Below are 19,894 nucleotides of genomic sequence, written 5' to 3'. Positions count from 1 at the left end.
ATTGATATTTTTTAGAGGTCACCATTTTTAAAAATGGTCTTGGGTCATTGGAAAATAAAATGTACAGGAAACCCCGCTGGAGGAATGGTGATTTGCACAGATCCAGCATGCACCCCCCCCCCCATATTTTTTCTAATATACTCAAGGATCAATCTTTGAGGGTTTCAAGATTATCTACTAACAATGATGTTTTTGAGAGTGCTCTTGATACTTTGAATGATGTTTTTTTTATGCAGCATTCTATAGCCAGTACACGTATGGGAACCATTAGTAGTAGAAAGGACATAGCTGCCCCCTATTTTTCATCTAGATCCACTATCTATCAGACTACAGCTCAGAGGCATGAAGGATGGTTCTAGTTTTTTTTTTACATATTCCAGCAATGTTCAGCAATATTGTAATGTTATAAGGAAGAACTGGCCTATTTTGCTAGCTGACTGCAATATTGGGCAGATAGCTGGGGCACATCCTTCTTTTGTTTTTAGGAACAGTATGCTCATTAAGAGGCTTTTGTGCTATGGGCCTAGAAGTATTGAAGTAGAGACAACCTGTAAGAAAGGAAAGTTTCCATGCCATAATTGCAAGGCTTGTTCTTCCATTTCTTCTGATGTTTGTTTCATTCATCCAGTTACAGGATGTCTTTTTTCCCCTAGATTTACAGCCATTTACAGGAGCAGCAATCTGGTATACTTGGCTGCTTGCAGCTCCTGCACTGGTTTTTATGTTGTCAAGACAACTAGACAGCTAAGGGAGTTTATACTTGAACATTTGGGCCATATTCGTAGAAATATATCAACCAATGCATTAGCTAATCATGCTATGTCCCATCCAGGGTATATTGTTTTTAGGTTTAGGGTGTTGCAGTTACTTAGACCTATTGTCAGAAGGGGTGACTTTAGCACCTACATTGAAATGTGTGAGTTAAAATGGATTATTTCCTTACAAGCCCACAGGTTACCTGGTCTTAACTCTGGGGTTTCACTTCAACCTGTACTGATTAGGAGGCAGTGATTTTGATTGGTTCTTCATGATTGCTTTGATTGATGTAGACTGATGATTGGCTAATAATTGTATTAAATCAAATGTTCTTTCTCATGGGCGCCAGAACCATAGAGCGAGGGGGGAGGGGCACCCCCACACACACTTTTGCAGCACTTGCAACCATCCCAACTCATCATCACGTGGACATTGACCACACGCTTGTTTGAACAGTTTAACTGCAGAGCTGGGGATGGATTTCTTATTTAGTTTTGCCGTTCAGGTGGATTTCTTCATTGCAGAGCTGGGGATACTGATTTCTTTCAACTGCATCCTCGAAGCTAATGGCCAGACATTCAGCCGTGGATTATGTAGAGCTAAGGTACTGTCTTCAGGTGTGTGTGTTTGTGTGTGTGTGTGTGTGTGTGTGTGTGTGTGTGTGTGTGTGTGTGTGTGTGTGTGTGTGTGTGCGTGCGTGTGTGCGTGTTTGAATGCCCCCAACAGGATACATCTGTTGATTAGAGGTATACAGGCTCAAGCCCTGTACCTTGGGTGCAGGTAAAAAGAGCCTAAAGTCCCTAGCCACCATCACTTGTGAATTTATGCCTCACAATTTTGTTCTGTTCCTCATTAAATCTCTGTTTTTCAGGTGCAGTAAAACATAACCTTTTATGCTAGCAATTTTCTAAGTTTATAAGATCAGTATTTGAAATGTGTCCCTATTTTGGGGCTGTATTCCCCCATTATTGGCTTTGTTCTGTATTTTTGTGCTAAGAGGTTGAGAGCTATGGTGATAAGTGAGAACTGAATTCATTAAATGATAGCCATTTAAGTTTGTCTTCTTGTCTTTCAGGAAACTGATTTAGCTTAGTGGTATGGTGCTCTGACTGTAGTGCTCAGGGTTCTGGGTTCAAGACTTGGCAGTGAAATGTACAGTGGTAACACAACATTTTATGCAAGCAACTTTCCAAAATTATACAAGCAATGTTTAAAATGTGTCCCTGGTGTTTGGCCTTTTGCCCCCCCCTCCCCAGTTGAAAATACGTGCAAGAAGCTGTGCAACATGCCTATGGCTTACACTACTGTGATTTGGTATTTGTATTTATATATATATATATATATATATATATATATATATATATATATATATATATATATATAATATATATTGTGTGTAGAAGTAGACCGGTTATCATGGAAATGTTCTGAATAGGGCAGTTTTATCATTATTGGTGTATGTATTTTGCTTCATTGCCTACTGGAAAAATGTTCAAACAATACATTTAAAATGCGCTCTAACTTGCATCTAACAAGTGTGCTGTATTATACAAGGAGTATAATTTGATAAAGTCAGGAAGGTGTATCAAAAAATACATGTATGTTTCTTGTTTTGTGTGCAAAGGGCATCTGATTTGAAAACAGGCCAAAGGTAATCTTTATCCACCACTGGCCAGATGCATTTTCTTTGGATGTGGTGTGGGTTTTAATGCTGTTTCAATGAATGTGAGTTTCAAGGGCAGAGAAGTTTTAATGCCAAGTCTATTTTCATTGTGAGACAGTATTGCTTTGTTTAACAGATATCTGTTAGTGTTTTTGCATTGTGCTATAAAATGTAAAAAAATAAAATCCAAATAATCATTGTAGAAGTAAAGCAGTATGCACACATTAGTGTTTATGGTAAATGGGGTGAAACAGCCAGGTGATGGGACATTGGAATGGCTGCAGGTGGACTCTGGTGCTATATTTTGGTTCTGTTCTTCAGTTCGCGTTTGAAAGTTGATATCCTACAATTCCTTTGGAGTGGGTGGGGTTGTGTAAGTATGTATGCAAATTTTGTGTTAATCAGCATACAGATTTGTACCTATTTTTCATGGGCCTGAATGTTGTGGAGAGATGGCTATATACCACAGAGGCTACCACTGTTCCAGAACAAACTATCCATAAAAAATAAAACAAAGCTTAGCCATCCATATTCAAATGCAACTTGGATTTAAGGATGAGCAATAGAAAATGTACTCCACGATTGCCCCTCTTGCCATAAATGGATAGAAGCAGTTCCTAAATGCTGCATCCCTTATATAGGTCCCCTCAAATTATCTATGGAATGATCACAGTTATTCTCACTAGGGCTAATATACAATTATCAGCCATGGGAAAGGTAAGACCAATCAGAAAATGTTAATTCAAGAATCAAGCATGGAAAGGGAATTGGCTAAGCTTAAAAAGTCCTCCAAGTGAACCTATGTTGTGGTATTAAATAGTTTTAAAAAATTGCCCTTTTTAGAACACTAAGTGCCCCTCTCACCCTCTGCCCCCCCCCCCCCCCCAGTCTTCAACAGCTTCTGTCGCCTCTGTTCTTTCTTGTTTTGTATGGTCTGAGGAAGTGGCAACCCTGAAAAAGCACTAACCTTTTGTTTTAATAAAAGTTTTGTTTTATTTTATTTTACTGTTTCTTCTTTTGGTGTATACCATGGTGGTTGACTCACATTTTGTTTTTTACTATTTCATATTTGATTTGTGGGTCACCTTTAGCAGTTGGCTTGCTTGTGTTTTTACTTTTTGGCTTCCACTGTGGTAGGACAGAGATTGGTTTTGGCACTGTCCTAATATACCTTGTAGAACTTACCAAAATGCTTAGAGAAGACTACCTCTGTCTCTCTCTATCTCTCCCCAAGAATTCTCCATGAACTCAGATCTGTGTTGATTGTAACTAATTCTGCCATAGTGAAAGACAACCATTTTTCCTAAAGGTCTATTAACTGGTTTATTCCACTATGGAGGTACTTCTGTCTTCTTGGCCAGTGAAGGCACCCCTGATTTTAACCAACAAATACATGGAGAAGCAAGAGCAGACTTTCTCCTTTTTTTTTTGAGATTACAAACATGCACTCAATGTTTCTAAGGCTTCGATTTGGCCTAAAATGTGCATTTTATCAATGAATTAGTGAATTAATGCTAGGATTTCATAGACTCATAGATTAGTACTAGGCTAACTGCCCTTGTGGGTCATTTTAAACCTAGCCAATCACCCCATGTGAGAATCAAACCCTGCACTTTATGTTTGTAAGGTAGACACCCTAACCATTATAAGTAGACAAAATTGCCAGCACCAAATTCAGTGAAAAGCAACAAAAGAGGATAATAAATTGAATACATAAGTTTTTATTTAAGTGTAATAAACAACCCAGACCGGTTTCAGCCAACAGGCTTTCCTCAGTGGGAATGAAAGTAATAGCACCTTTGAAGTGACACACACACACACACACACACACACACACACACACACACATATATATATATATATATATATATATATATATATATATATATATATATATATAAAGCATGAATCATCCAATAGAACCAAGAGGGAGACAAATGCCCTATTTAGACACTGTATACAACACAATTCAGCCAGATTTCAATTCACCATTATTGACAGAATTCTTGGTGATAGATCCAATAAATAAGGATGGCATTCAATACTCACCAAAAAAGAGAAGTATTGGATCATTAAACTGGGTGCTTTGTTTTCACCCGGTTTGAATGATCATTTATAATAATATTATATGTTTTATTTTAATTCTACTAATTACAATGGACAATAACTATGTGGTTGTTTTATTATATAACTTTTTATTTTCTCATTCTCTTCTATACAGGAAACAATTTGAATGTTGGGAAGATCACTTTGGGTAGAATCCTATTGGACGATTCATGCTATATATATATATATATATATATATATATATATGTGTGTGTGTGTGTGTGTGTGTGTGTATGTCACTTCAAAGGTGCTATTACTTTCATTCCCACTGAGGAAAGCCTGTTGGCTGAAACCGGTCTGGGTTGTTTATTACACTTAAATAAAAACTTATGTATTCAATTTATTATCCTCTTTTGTTGCTTTTCACTGAGTTTGGTGCTGGCAATTTTGTCTACTTGTACTGTTTCCTGCCTTGCACCTGGGTCCTGCTTGCAGAGAGTTTCTTTCTGACCCTAACCATTATGCCAACCTCCCAGCCCCAGGAAGGGGAAATAGTCAAATAAGCTGTTTCTGAAGCTACACTCCAGCCATAAGACCCTGCTTGAATCATTTTAATAATCAACATTGTTGCCTCTGTATCACACTTCGTGTCACTTATTTTACCGTTTACTAGAAAATCAGATACATGCAACCCTGAAACAGTGGCAGCTGTCTTTCCTGATAAATATTTTGCATGGGTGTATCTTTATTTAGCTTTATTTATTTATTTTTGTATTTGTTAACCAGGGTAGAGCACTCTTTTCAAACAGCCCAGGGGCATTGTCTGGTTGAGTGTCTTGCCTAGAGTCACACAGTAGGTAAATGGAGGATGAGAAAATCAAACAGGTTAGTAACACCACTTGGCCTTAATCCTCTGTTTTAACTGTTAGCTGAGGACTGCAGCTTGACACTGTGTTCCTTTTTTATAATTGTAGATATTCCAAAAGCTCTTCATATGAATTGCTGAGTTACAATTCGATGAAAGATAAGCGTGCAGAGTTTAATTAACTGGGAACTCTGCCTGATGACAATAAAAATTTTTTTTTGCAAGGAGGCAATCTCCCAAGACCCCAAATGTAGGGAGCAAGCTGCCCTCTACCAAGTTTTTTTTTTGTTTCTTCAGATGTGATATGATTTATTAATGCTGCTATTCCAATATTATAACATTGCATGCAGTCAATATCAAATTAAGTTAAGACTGTTCACTTACATTACCTAGTTGATAATTTATCTTTACACAGAAAATGGGTCTTGTGGCTGCACTTAGCAAATAAATATAGCATTATGTGTATTAAACTGCATGCTGAGGTTTCTTAATAACTTCACTACATGTTTTTTTTTGTTTCCATGCTTCATTCAGCCTCTCTCTGTGATGTCAACTGGTAGGTTACAATTATAAGAAGATTTGAAGAGTTGGATTTAAAAGCAAAAGGAATATAAAGTCATCTGCTTTTTGAACCAAAAACTGTATAGCAAAATAGTGTAATGTATGGGGTCCCCTTCAGATGATCGAAGTTTCAAAACTTCGAACATCATATAGCTGAGGACAATATGACTGAAGTTTTGAAACTTCGAACATTCTGAATGGAGATCATTGTACAACACGGAATGGGAAATTTACCATTTTCCTTGCTATAGTGTGATCTTGGAGGTGGTATATTTAATTAGCAGGGGGTGTGGGGCATGCAGAGGGGCTTGCCCCCTGCATAAATGTAACAGAACACTTTTTTTGTTTTTATATTAGATGTTCAAAGTTTCAAAACTTTGATCATATGGTCCTCAGCCATATGAAGTTCTAAGTTTTGAAACTTCGATCATCTGAAGCAGACCCAGTGGATGCTAACGTAATTCCTAACCCCATGAAGTTCTTCCTTCAGTTTGCTGGAAAAGTGTCAAACACTCTGTATTGGACATCTGCTTCCTAAACAATTGCTTTCCCCAGAGAGTATTTTCTAATCTTCAAAATGATCACACATGTAAAACAAGCAAGTCTTAGTTGTTTTCAGCTTTCTGTGGCATTTTTGTGATATCCATCTTCCTTAGCACAAAACATATTTAGTTTTCATGAAATTTCAGAATGCTTCCCTTAGGTATTTGTCTCTCTAGTTATTGTATCATCTTAGCCACCCTGTGTCAATTTTCTAACCCAAGAAAGGCTAACACAGTAAGTTATTTATAGCTCTGTAGTCTTCTTTTCACACTACATTCATAAACCTCCTGAGTCTTTAGGTATTCACAGCTGCTTTACTATGTGCTATCATTTACAGCTATCTTCTGTCCCTTAATCTGGGGCTACAAACCCTCTGAGACTTAGAGAATTCACAGGCCTTTTTATTCTGTAATTGCAAAATTAAGAAACCTAATACTGGTGACAGTCATAGGCTGAATACGAAGCTGTCTGAATTTGAGTTCAAAAATATAAATTAAGACGTTTTGCACATGAAGAAGAAAGAGCTTACTGTGCTGTGTTTAAAACACTACAAAAGAATGCAAACCGGAGAGAGTCACTTGAAGAACTCTCATGCACTCTGTCTACAGATTCTCAAATAACTAGTAATTCTGAGTACTGTCACGGTAAGTAAATGTTAAGGATGATCTTGCATAAGAAGGCAGGAATGAAAATTTTTCTTTTCTAGTTTAACAAACTTTATTATGTAACGACCTGTGTGATAAAAAAAAAAAACACAACCAATTCAGTAACAGGCAAACAGAAAGGCAAGACAAAGAGCAGGAAGACAATAGTCTGTTCTGCTATTTCAACCTTAAAACAATAAATCCGTTCCATCCACAAATACAAGAATTTAAAGTCAGTGCAGCTACACAGCTAGGCTGATACCTTAAACTTTCTGATCCATTTAGACGATTTATTTAACATTTGATGCCTGATTCTAGTGCTTTCTATGGCGGTTTCCACTCCTTGCATACTCCATATTAAACAGTCTAGATTATCCAAAGCAGGTGGTCCCATTTTCTTCCAAGGCCTAGTTATTTTCTCATATATAAGAATCAATGACTTGAGTAGGTGCCTAATATGGCAATCACTGGATCAAAACCAATAAGAAACAGGGAGAACAGCAAAGCAACCTCATTAGGCCATACAACACTGCAGACATATTGTAGTTTACTTTTCAAATGAGGTAGCCCAGAACAGTTCCAATAAAAAATGCCTCCAGGTCCCAACTTCATTCCTATCAAATCTCCAGCACCAATAGAGAGAGCACTGTTGGAAACATATTACACAGTGTAACTGTTGTATAAATATTCTTAAAATGATGCCCACAAAAAATCATTTACAATATCTAATGGCATATCTGAGAAATGAGATAATCTTAGGTCAAATAACTGACAGGATTGTCACATCAAAATTTCTCTCCCAGTCAAGTTTGTATTTGTCAACTAGTTTTCCTTTTGGGTTTAGCAACATTTTAAGTACCAGTATGACTCCGTTCAGGAGAGTTATGACCTCTCTGACCTATATCCACTAGTTAATCCACGTTAGCCAGTCAGATTTGGTAGTCTGTCTCAATTTGGTATTAGCAAAACACTGGAGTAATCTCTTTATCCAAACTCTGTTACCCCCTCTTAATTTAATGGAGATTTTTAGTGTTCGTCAGTCAGAAAGGCTGTCCCCTCTCATTAACTGTTCCCAGAATATGATGGGTTCTTGGCAACTAGGATTTGCCATTAACTGATACAGATGAGGTTCCAGCAGTTAGAAAGCCTTATAGGGATAATAGATGTATTCCATGCAGTGATATCAGTGATGTCAAATGTAAAAATAATAGTACTAAACCAGATGCTGAATTGATGCTTTACTTGATTTTCAAGCAATTTTTCTACCGGATGGCAACAATTTATATAGTGCATTCATTCCACATAAATACCCAAGCATCACCTGTTTTCAACAGGCTGTTATGTGAGTGGAAGGTAGCCCTTAAAGCAATCTTAATTTGGCAGCTTTACTATAGAGGTCCAAATTTGGTAGTGGCAATCCAACTAAGTACAGAGGGAAGGTCAAACTGTCCTATGAAATCCTTAGTTCATCCTCAGCCCAGAGGAATGAGGTCATCATTTGCTTAGTTTGTGCATAAATATCCTTGTTAAGGTGTACACAAAAGGCCTGACTACGTAAAGAATTATCAGTAAAACAGACCAGTTTACAGCCTGGATTCTCTTCTGGAGATCCAGATGCATTCTCTGCCACAAGTGGAAATATCTTTAAATTTTCAGCAATATGGAGTTGTAAGTTAAACTAACAGATTTGTCTATTGTATCTGAAAACTTTACCCTTGATATGACATTAGAAACTTACTAACTAAATTACCAGAGGGAGTGTAATTAATTATAATAACTTCTGTTTTTGTAGAATTTACTTTGTAACATGAAAGATCACTAAAAGCTTTTTTTTTGTCTGTATTATTCAAGCACACCATAAGATCTTTTGCATATAGTGACACAGTAATCAGGCAGTTGAAGGTTGGATAACCAGAATACAGTAAGCCTGTTAGTTTGCAAAGCAAACAGTAAAGGGGATAAAGGATGTCCATGCCTAGTACCCCAATATAGAGGAATTTCAAAGGATAACAAACCTCACAACTTGATCTTTACTTCAGAAGTTTCATATAATGATTTTACCAAGTCATTGAAACCAGGGGGAAATATCATCTTGTATAGTACTAAGACTCTATCAAATGCTTTTTCTGCATCTAAACTTGTAAATAGCATTGTTTTTTTTTTGTAGCTGCATGATCTATGGAAGCAATATATTTAGGATATTATTATACATTGTGCAATCTTTAATAAATCCAATCTGGTCAAAATCAATTGGGAGAGAACAGGAGCCAGTCTGTTAGCCAAGCAGAATGTAATTGTAGTTTAAAATTGTGATCAGGTGATATGAACCTGGCATAATCATATCTTCACCTGGTTTAGGAATAGGAACTAGCAAAGCTTGTTTCTATGAGCTCAGTATTATTTTGACTGTTAATACCTGGTTGGACAGATTCATGAAAACTTTGACAAAGGGACCCCCCTCCAGTTTATAGATTTCAACTGGTATATCATCCAGCCAGGGAGATGTACCTTTTGCTACTTTAAACAGGAGTTCTTTCATCTATTCCACTTGAAACAGGGGAATTAGTGAGCATGCTTGCTCCTGAGACAAACTGGATAAGTCTAGAAGATCTAAGTATCTCCCACCGTGGCCCTCAAAAATAATAGTATAGTCATAATTAGCATATATGTCTGAGTAAAACCTGCAAAATTGTCTAGAATCTCTAGTGATTAGGTTACTGTTACATGTGCTTTAGGGTCTTGGATCCTCAAAATAGACTGTGTTACATGTTATTGCATTAAATTTGGAGTCAAATAAAATTGGTTCAGTTTAGTTTGCTTATTGACATATTCTATTATGCATTGGGTATCCATTAAGTCTGAATGAAACCCATCTATTTTTTCCAGAAATTTTCTTCTAATGCACCCTTCCTAGTCTGTATAAAAGAAAATAGTCTAAACTTTACTCCATTCCTTTCAGCCTTAAATAACAACTGGTGCCCCCTAAATCTAAATCCTTTTGGAAAGTGATTTGGGTAATCACTTACAAAGTTGTAAGTTAACATCCCATACACATGATGTCCATTTATAGTTCAAATTCTAGTGGTGTGTGATCTGAGATTGAGATTGGGTATGCATGAAAGGATCCAGTCATATAAGAAAGTTCCTTTGAAATAAACATCAATTCTGGAAAATAAAACGTAATCCTCATTGACAGACATGTAAACTCTTGATTTGCTTTATGCAAGATGTGTATATCAACCATACCTATTTAAGAAAGAAGTTCTTGTCTTTACCTAGAGCAGGGATTGACAACTTTTATGTACCAGAATTTGTTTCATTACTGTGTAGAATAAAATTCCATTCTGTAGCTCATATTAACAGTCCTTGTTGATAATAAACCCAGTTGTTCAACATTTCCATTAGGTCCCTTTGTAAAATAGCAGGTAAAATGAATTATGTACTAATGATCCAGCCGTTAATCATTATAAACCTCCCCTGATCTTCTAACCTTGAGTCATGTACATTAATTGGGAACCACAATTTATGCACAATAAACTGGAAAGCCTTTTTTAACAATACAAACACACATACCCCCTGCATCACCCTCCAGCTAGCAGGACACAGTTTGTAGCCCTTACAGTCCAGCTTGGTTTGCTTGTCTTGTTTCAGGTGTGTCTCTTGCAGCAAAACTATATTTGGGTTTAATTTCTTTATGTAACAAAATACATTTTCTGTCTTAATTATGTACTTAAAACATTAATATTCAAAGACAAAAATCTAACCATAACTAACAAAGTAATGTAGTATTATAGCTTTACCTGAATCAGACATATACTGTGTAAAACATAGTTTGCTGTCTATAAAATATAGCTGCAAATCCAGTTGCGGACAAACTTAGTTGTGGAACTCCAAAATTGAAAACAATAAATGCTGCATCAATTCTCGGAGCAAATTTCTGCACTGACGGTTTTAAGACGACACAAAAATGACACATCAAAGACATATCATGTAGCAATCCCTGGAAAAGAAATGATACAGTGGCCATATGGAAGAGAGTAAAAAAACATAATATAACTAAAGAACAAGGCTGAGATCCTAGGAAGAGGCATACTGCCTCTTTCTAGATGGAGATCTGACAAGAACTCACAACCAGAAGGGAGTGAGCACAATATGCAATGTTCTACTCAGTTGCTCAGTGAATCAGCAACCCCCAAATCCCTCCTCCTGCAGTCTTAGATCACATTATGAACTAGATGAGGTGTACCTTACAACCTCTTTGTGCAAAAAATCTGGACAAAGCCTAAAATAACTCGGGGGGGGGGGGCTAAGGCTGAAAATAGGGACAGATTTTGAATATTGCTCTTACAAACTTAGAAAGCTGTTAGAATAATAGGTTCATAGGTTCATACTAGGCTATCTGCCCTAGATCATTTATAAGCCTAGCCAGAGTGTGTTTGGCTTTTGCCACCCATTTTAAATTAATTTTGCTATGCCCTTTTTCGAGGTTAGTATACTGTGCCTCTGTCTAACGGTGACACAGAAGTGATACCTGAGGTAAACCTACGATCTCCCATCCACTCATCAAGATTCCTCTTGAAGAGAGTCAATGAGGGACTTTGCCTAACCTGGACTGGGATTTTATTCCAGAGTGAAGGGAGCCTCTGGGTTATGAATCTGTCCCTCCAGCATGTCCTATTTATTTCAGTGCTGAGGTTCAAGTCTCTCGAGCGCGTAGCTCGATGGGATTTGGATTTTCTGAGGTGCAGCATGTCCATTAATTCCGGGTTGGACATGGCTTTATACGTCAGGCACAGATCGCCCCTGAGCAGGCAGTATGCCACTGAGTAGAGCTGGAGTTTCTTTAACCGGGCAGCATATGGCATCTGTTTGAGCCCTTTGATCCTCTTGGTGAGGTACTTTTGGGGTCTTTCCAGTTGCTGCAGGTGTCTGGTAAGGTACATCCCAAAAGGGACATTGTACTCAATTATGGGCCTGATGATGGATGAGTAAAGAGGCACGATGACCTCCCCTGATCTAGATGTGAATCCCTTCATGATTAGGTGGGCTATATAAAATGTTTTTCTAACCACTTTGGCCACGTGGTTGTCAAATGAGAGATTGCTATCAACTTAATAGTTTTTTGTTAATATGCATTTTCTGAATGATATGAGATCAGAAACTAAAATGTCTGCCTGCCATTTCCTGACTTCAGTCATTGATGATTGACCAGAAAACCACACATTTTATGATTAAAAGACCAAAAATAGAAGGCAAAAATCTGGACAGTCTCCAAAAATCTAGACAGTTGTGAGGTATGTGTCCAATATCCCTTTCTGTTGTTCTGGGTAAAAGTTCTTTAAACCACTAGCACCAATTCAAACAGCAGATAGCTCTCCCTAGGCTTACAAAATCCCACATCTAGTGTAGTAACTGACTTGCTAGTACTGCAGGCATAGGGATTATGTTCTATAAATTAAAATGGCAAATACGTGCAGTGTTCTTTCAGTCATCTAGAATATAATGTTCAAGTTTATATTTACAGGATACTTTACCCATCAATTCAGGTTTGGTTTGACTTGTACATGCTGTCTAGTGAGATTCACTGCTGCCTTGTGATGATCTGTCAAACTTATTTTAAATAGAGGGATTGGCTTAGGAGTACACAGAACATCACGTTTCAGATATTGATAAGTATGTAAATCTGGGGAATTATCATTTGCTAATAGCTGTTGGATATGATTGACTGTTTTGTAGGAGTTGGGAAACTTTAAGGTTGCTCCTTCTGGTGAGTTCAAAATACTCAGCCCTCCCAGCAAAAATACTAAATATGCTGAGCACAAAAACCTACATTTCCACCCCATTTTCCTGCAAAGTCTTACCACAGGTCAAAAGGTCATATGTTGTTATTTTGTATTGAGAGAATAGTGTAGCTCACAAAATACTTTCTGCCTTTAATATAACAGAACTTTTCCAGGAGCCCACAATAATGAAAGAATTCTTTCCATTATCATAAATGTAGGGAAGCTTGCTAACAATGGTTTTGCAATACACACTCAGGGAGGCTGGGGCAGAAATACTCCATGTGCCCTTTCTACTGCTGTAGCCATTTATGCAAGCCCACTACATTCCAGCAATCTGTCCATTATAAAAGCAGTGTAGTCAGAAGACTCTGCATTTTTGGGGTTCCATATAAACCTTAAATATTTCAACAAGCCCTATCCTCCTGATCCACTTGCTTACAATTTTGGAGGTCCAGCCTGGTTACAGAGACAGCTATTCTTTGTAGCACATTAGCCATGGTTGAGTCCATCTCCGTAATCTGGTCCGAATATGCTGAAAGTGCATCCTTCATTTCATCCATCCGTCCTTCATTGTTTTCAGTGTACTACAACAGGGTCAGTCTTCTGCAGCACCTCCATTATTCTGCCCAGCTTAGCGTCTGTCACAGATCATTCCCCAGCCAAGATAATTTTTATCCATTGTATAGTATCACTTAGTAATGCCCACAGATTTTATAACAATGCTATGGTTATGTGCAGTGGAACTAGTTACAGCAGGTCTCATCTCCTTGTCTTTACATTTTATTTTTGAGACATAAAATTTGCAGTCATATAAAACCAATGAAGGGATTCCCCAGAGTTTCTTTTATGTAATATGCCTAAACTATACCCAACTGGTTGTCTGTCTTTCTTTGAAGGATGGCAAGAATGGAAGAAAGCACGAGAGGGAGTTGTTAGTGTACCTCCATCTTAACTGGAAACAGCCTCCTCCCCCAAGCTTTTATAATAGTAACCCCATGTTCACAGACACTTGAAGAGGAGTGAAATTTTCACAAGGAAATAAATGCTGGCACAAACCTGGACACATTGCACCAGAAGTGATTTCAAATAGAAACCAGTAACCAGGGAGTCCAGCATCAAGGAGCTGAACTCCGCAGTTTGGCACATTATCTTTTTGTAACTGATTGTGATATAAGAAAACCATTCCAAAACTGTGGCATTTCAGAACCTTAAAGAAAGTATTGTGGGCTAGGATTTTACTATTGCTTTGATAATAAAACATTTCTCCTGGCTAATTGATTGCTTGAACTTTAATTCCAGCCTTATGTATTGCACTAATAGGTAGTTCATGTTTCCTCACCTGTTTTGTATCTGTCTGCCATTTCCATAGTCAGTGTGATTTCCTGTGCTCTTGGAAATGTTAAATTTGATTCATTCAACATTGCAGTCCTTCATATACTTACTGTTGCAGTATTGTTAACATAAAGTACTGTCCTGCCACGCATACTGTATATCCAACCAGTTTTCCAAGCTTTAGCACCTTCCTCTCACAATGTAAATCTGCCTTATCACCCAAGCATGAGAGAGTATGCTGGTGTATAAGGGGCATACTGTACTGGCACAAAGTGCCTCAGAACTTTCTTGCTGCCAGCCAGAATATAGAGACTATATCTGTCACTTCAGTCTGTCAGACATACTGCTCGTGTCAGTTTCTGTTGGGAGTAGAAGATGAATATCTCTTCTGGGGATCTTTCCTGTTTCCCTTACCTTTTGACTAAAAAGTTATTTCATGTCAGCTGGGGGAGGTAAATATGACTGCCAGAAGGTAGATACTGTATAATGACAAACTTTAGAGTGTTCAATTTGTAAATATTTTGTCCCCAAAACAATAAGGAGCCTGTCTTAAAATGTACTTAGAAATTCAGTGACTAAAAGAGCTCCAGTGAGGTAGGATACCCTCAGAGTCTTCCTAGCTGGATGTCCCTCAGAAAGCTGCAGAAGAACCTTAAGAAATTAAAGCCTTTGGAAGCTTTGGTTGCCCAGTCAGACCTGGACTTCTGTGCTGTGGTGCTTGATGAGCCCTCAAATTGTTCAGTTTTGGTTACACTTCCCACTGTTATGTCCCTGTTGGATGCTGTCAAGATGCAGCATGTAGGCATTTCCATTATGACAGATCAGATGGCAGCAAGGCTGTGAAGGGAGAACCCCATCTGATCATTTCTAAGACACCTGAGAACATACCACAGATTCTTATCCAAAAGGAAATTCCTGGTTCCCCTTTTAGAGATACATCAGAGGTCTGATCCTCCTTGCTTTGTTTCTGTGGAGACCCTCATAAAGAAGAACAAGAATAAAATGAAAAAAAAACATACATCTCCTTCTGCTACTTCTATCACTAGGGACCCCCAGAAAGGGTGGCATGATTTATCTCAAGGACTCTTTAAGGCAATTATGTCCTTAAAACTGTCTCAGTTTTTTTTTCTTCTACTGCTTCTTCTTCCCCTCACAAGAAGGTCAGTGACTCCTCTTCTCAAGATAAAGACTATGACTCTAAGGTGAAATCTCTTGGTTGTGCCTCCCAGATCTCTTCTTCAGTGGGTTTTGAATCTGAAAACTATGATAACCTTTCACCTGATTTTCCCTCAGAAGAATTCTGTTTTGGAGGCACAGTTTTAAAAATGATGCAGAATTTTCAACAAGGGAATCAGGTGTGCAAAAGAGATAGTCTGAATTGTTGTATGTGGGTGATATCCATAATAATAATTATTGCTGCAGTAGCCTAAGCTATATGGGTTAGATCCTTTCAAGACTGTAACAGTCAGCCAGCTTTCAAAGTTTCAGGGCACCTTCCATGCACCCAAACTGTTAAGTAGCTTGAGCTAAATATTCTTCGTCTGTCACAGTTTGTGACTCTACAGTCACATTGGAAAAAGGGTGTTTCAATCATTCGCCACCATTTCTGTGAAAAGTGACTTAAAGTTAATTCCTTACATGTTCCCAATAAGCTATCCAGCTAGTGTTTCATCAGTTTGCTTTTATTTCAGAATGACCAAAACGGGGACTTATCAGTAAGAGGAAAGTGGCCATTACTTTATTCATTTTCATCTACAGCTGATAGTGGTGTTTGAAATGTTGTTGGCCTTCATTCTTTGACTCAGTGATCAGTGTTGTAAGCCTTTCTTTTTACAAGTATGTGCTTTAGACACAGTATTTGAAACCACTTTGTGGTGGTTCTGCTTGTTTGAGTAAGAGTGAACAGAAAAGGACTGCTACCAAGAAAGATGACAGGGTTGATGCACGTGGTACCCTGGGTGAAGATAGAGACTACAGGGAACCAACTGTGTGGGAGAAGAAGGAGGTAGAGAATAAGCCACCAAGAAAGGACGTTTAAGGTGTCACGTGAGGTTGATGAGCAGAGTGAAGGGAATGTGATCAATCAGGAAGCTTAGAAATAGAAGAGGAAATACTAACATGGTATAACATGGAAGGGAGTGAGTAGATGGAGGGCAGTTGATAAGGTGGAGGCGTAAAGGCACAAGGAAACAGAGTAGCCAGAAATGTCTGATTTGTACACCGAGTTCTTGTGTTGCTACCTAAAATACCCGTTTAATGGTATATATATATACATATATATATATATATATATATATATATATATATATATAGACATATATAGATATATATATATATATAGACATATATAGATATATATATATATAGACATATATATATACATATATATATATATATACATATATATATATATATATATATATATATATATATATATATATATATATATATATATATATATATATATATATATATATATATATATATATATATATATATATATATATATATATATATATATATATATATATATATATATATATATATATATATATATATATATATATATGCTAAAAGTAGCAATAAACATGCAGCATTTATTGTAAAATCATTGCATCAGAAATATTTAAATAGGCCCATAGCAATATAGCAAGCAACATTTATCTTCTTTGCTGGCTTACTTGCTCTAACTTAATTAATTAATTTGTTTCAAACTGGATTATTTATTGCCCTTGTGCTTAGCAAAATGCTGCCCCCTTTAAAACGCATTAGTACAATACAGCTTATGTGTTGTATGGCTGGCAATACCCAAGCAGCTGGAGAAAGGTAAAATGTACTAGGGGAGGGTTAAAGGTGACAAATGGGAGGAATATGTTGGCAATGCCAGAAAGTCTGAGGGGAAGAGAACTGTAGGAGCAGAAGTTGAAATGAAAGGGCAGGAAGGGAGAAGGGCAATATTATGCTTCTACCATTAAGGATTTAAGGTTTTTCGTAGGTAGTGCGATACTAAGAGTTTAGCATGTCATAAGGTTTGTGTTTGTGGCTGTTTTTACTTTTTAACAAAATCATAAAAAGAAATGTTATAAAAATATACAAACTACTTATGCTGGCCATGTGACATATTAACTACCACACCCCAACCACATGCAGTGCTCATTTTACACTAGGTATTTTATAAATCTCTGTAAGAAATGATACTTTGACACCCTGCCTGTGTTATAGTATTGTTTTTACAGTGTTGTTTTGTTTGTTGTTTTTTTTTATTTTTTGTTAGGTAAGGCAAAAGGAAAAGGAATGAATGAAAATGAGGGATCAGAAGTGGAACAACCTGCCCAGCCTGTGCATCTCAGTGTGGAATTTGAAGTACGACTGTGTCACTGGGAATCAACAGCAGAAGCAGTAGCAGCAACACAGAAGCAAGAATGAAAATAATTGCCACTCACACAGTCTCATTTACATATTCTTAAAATATTTACATGCTGCACTATGGTTGATGTTCAAGCTATTTTTTGACAGGAAGGTGTTCATACTATAAATAAAAACATGAAACAAAGATGTTGCAACAAAAAGTATTTCAGCTGACTTTTTAATTAGGTCTTCTACTGATACATATGTGGCTAATGAAGCAAAGCATTTTGTATCAATGACTAGTTGGCATACCTCTCAACCTCTTATTCAAGAAGTCTGGACAAAGCCTAAAATAATGGGAGACAAAGGTCCAAAAATAGGGACAGATTTTAAATATTGCTCTTATAAACTTAGAAAGTTGCTAAAATGACAGAATTTGTGTTAGCATACATTTTCTGAAGGGAACAAACTACAAAACTGAAATGTATGCCATTATTTACTTATTTCAGTACTCACTGATTTGCCAGAAATTCATACCTTTTATGAGGAACAGACCAAAAATCTGGACAGTCTGCGAAAATCTGGACAGTTGAGAGGTATACTTGGCCTGCCTAACATATGCCTCTCTTCACTTGGTTTTGAATTTCCCCATGCACATTGGCTCACAGTATATCCTAGTAATCTGTCATTACTACACTTACCTAATGATTTCTAATGTTCCTTTACACTTATCCTATATCTTCTCAAAATAATTAATGGTGTTTATTCTCTCTGCCTTCAGAAAGGTTAGAGAATGTTCCATGCGTAAACCAATAGTTAGGGAAAAAGCATTTTCCCCGAATTTCCCCAGAGTGTAATCTTCAGTCCGGATTTAGTTTTTGTCTGTCTGTCTGTCTCTGTCCTTCATATGCCTCTTTCCCTTTTTCCTCTAAGACTGTAAATACTAAAGATCCTTTTAGTTCTCTTACCAAGGCTTTTGATAAATGCATGCTTAGTTTTTATCGCCAACTTCTAAATGGTATCAGCCCCATCTCCATTCGAGAAGTGATTGCTTTAGAGCCATTTATTAACTCATTTGCCTTATTTTGCATTTTGATTCAGTAGGTAGCATTGGTTTCTGTAAGGGCAAGTAGTCTGCCTCTTAATCATTACTTCCTCCACAGAAATGCAGAAATTATCACCAGGTAAGGACCACTTGACCTACCTGGTCTGCCCATTTCCATAGCTGGCAGGCATATTGCATGCTGCAGTTCCTTGTTAAACAGAATGCTTCTTTTTAAACCTTCCTAGAAAGTTTTTGCAAGCCTATTGTGTTCTTCAATTCCATGACTATCTTGGGCTCTAGACCCTCTTCAAGAACACCATTTCATACAATCACTATTCTCTTTGTGAAAAATGCTTTCTTACTACCCCAAAGCTGTCTTTCCTGTATGTTCAAGTTGCATTCCTTTGTTTTGAATCTCTCCTCTTCTGAAAAGTGTTGCCTTGTGTATAATTAATTTCACCAAAATACTTAAATGTTTCTGTTATGCCCGTGTCTTTCCTTTTCTTCCAGGGTATTTTCTAATTAAACTCTAGTGACATCACCAGACATTTCTCGGGGGTCATCTTAGTGATGCCTCCATGTGACCAATATTGCATATTTATATTTACATTAATAATTGCAAAACCATGCTATGTACATGCTATTCAAGCATTTCATCTTAAAGGTTATATGATGGTCAGTGCAACTGCATTGATGCTTGACTTTTGTCTAGTAAATCTGAAGAAATATTAAATGTTGTTTATATACCATTTATTTATATTCTCATAATGGAGGGCTGCAGTGGTGCAGCAGTTAGCGTTTTTGCCTCATAGCAAGAGGTTCTCTGGTTCGATTCTCAACTGGAGTGCCTTCTGTGCGGAGTCTGCATGTCCTCCCCACAGTTGAGTGAATTGAAAGACATGCAGGTAGGTGCGAGCATGTGTGGGTGTGCCTTTTTTGAAGGTTGGGTGCTGGACTGGCTACTCGACACCGTAAAAATTCACTGCCAATCATTAGCGGACTGGAGTTCCGCTCTAGCGACCCCTAACCAGGAAAAGCTGAAAGACTAGTAGATTTATATTCTCATAATGTTCATATTTCTTTATGTCAATTAAATAGTTCAGCAATCAAATAAAACGTACACAATTACTTACCCTCATATGAAAGCTGACAGCTGTATGAACAAAATGTTATTGACACTATGTGTAAAGCTTCATTGGTTACTGAAGTATTGTAAGTTGTTTGCAAATTATTACAAATATTAATATTTACTTATAAAATCCAATTTAAGACCTAGAGTCTATTTAATGCTATCACTTTAAAGCTTAG

General features: G+C 37.2%; 1 protein-coding gene across 3 annotated transcripts in view; it reads left to right on the top strand.

Annotated features, from left to right (window-relative positions):
- LRRC43 (leucine rich repeat containing 43) overlaps positions 1–17,762 on the top strand; it is a 1,074,258-nt gene extending 1,056,496 nt beyond the window's left edge. For all 3 annotated transcript variants that reach the window (XM_044068605.1, XM_044068603.1, XM_044068604.1), the window contains exon 12: positions 17,468–17,762. In XM_044068605.1, coding sequence (XP_043924540.1) covers positions 17,468–17,619 — 152 coding nt within the window. In that variant the 3' untranslated portion in view covers positions 17,620–17,762. The remainder of the gene's footprint in view (positions 1–17,467) is intronic.
- Positions 17,763–19,894: the final 2,132 nt, after the last annotated feature.

Source organism: Protopterus annectens, chromosome 4.part0 (assembly GCF_019279795.1).
Source record: "Protopterus annectens isolate FY-2018-M chromosome 4.part0, PAN1.0, whole genome shotgun sequence".
Lineage (NCBI taxonomy): Eukaryota > Metazoa > Chordata > Ceratodontiformes > Protopteridae > Protopterus > Protopterus annectens.
This window is presented reverse-complemented; position numbering and strand designations above follow the sequence as displayed.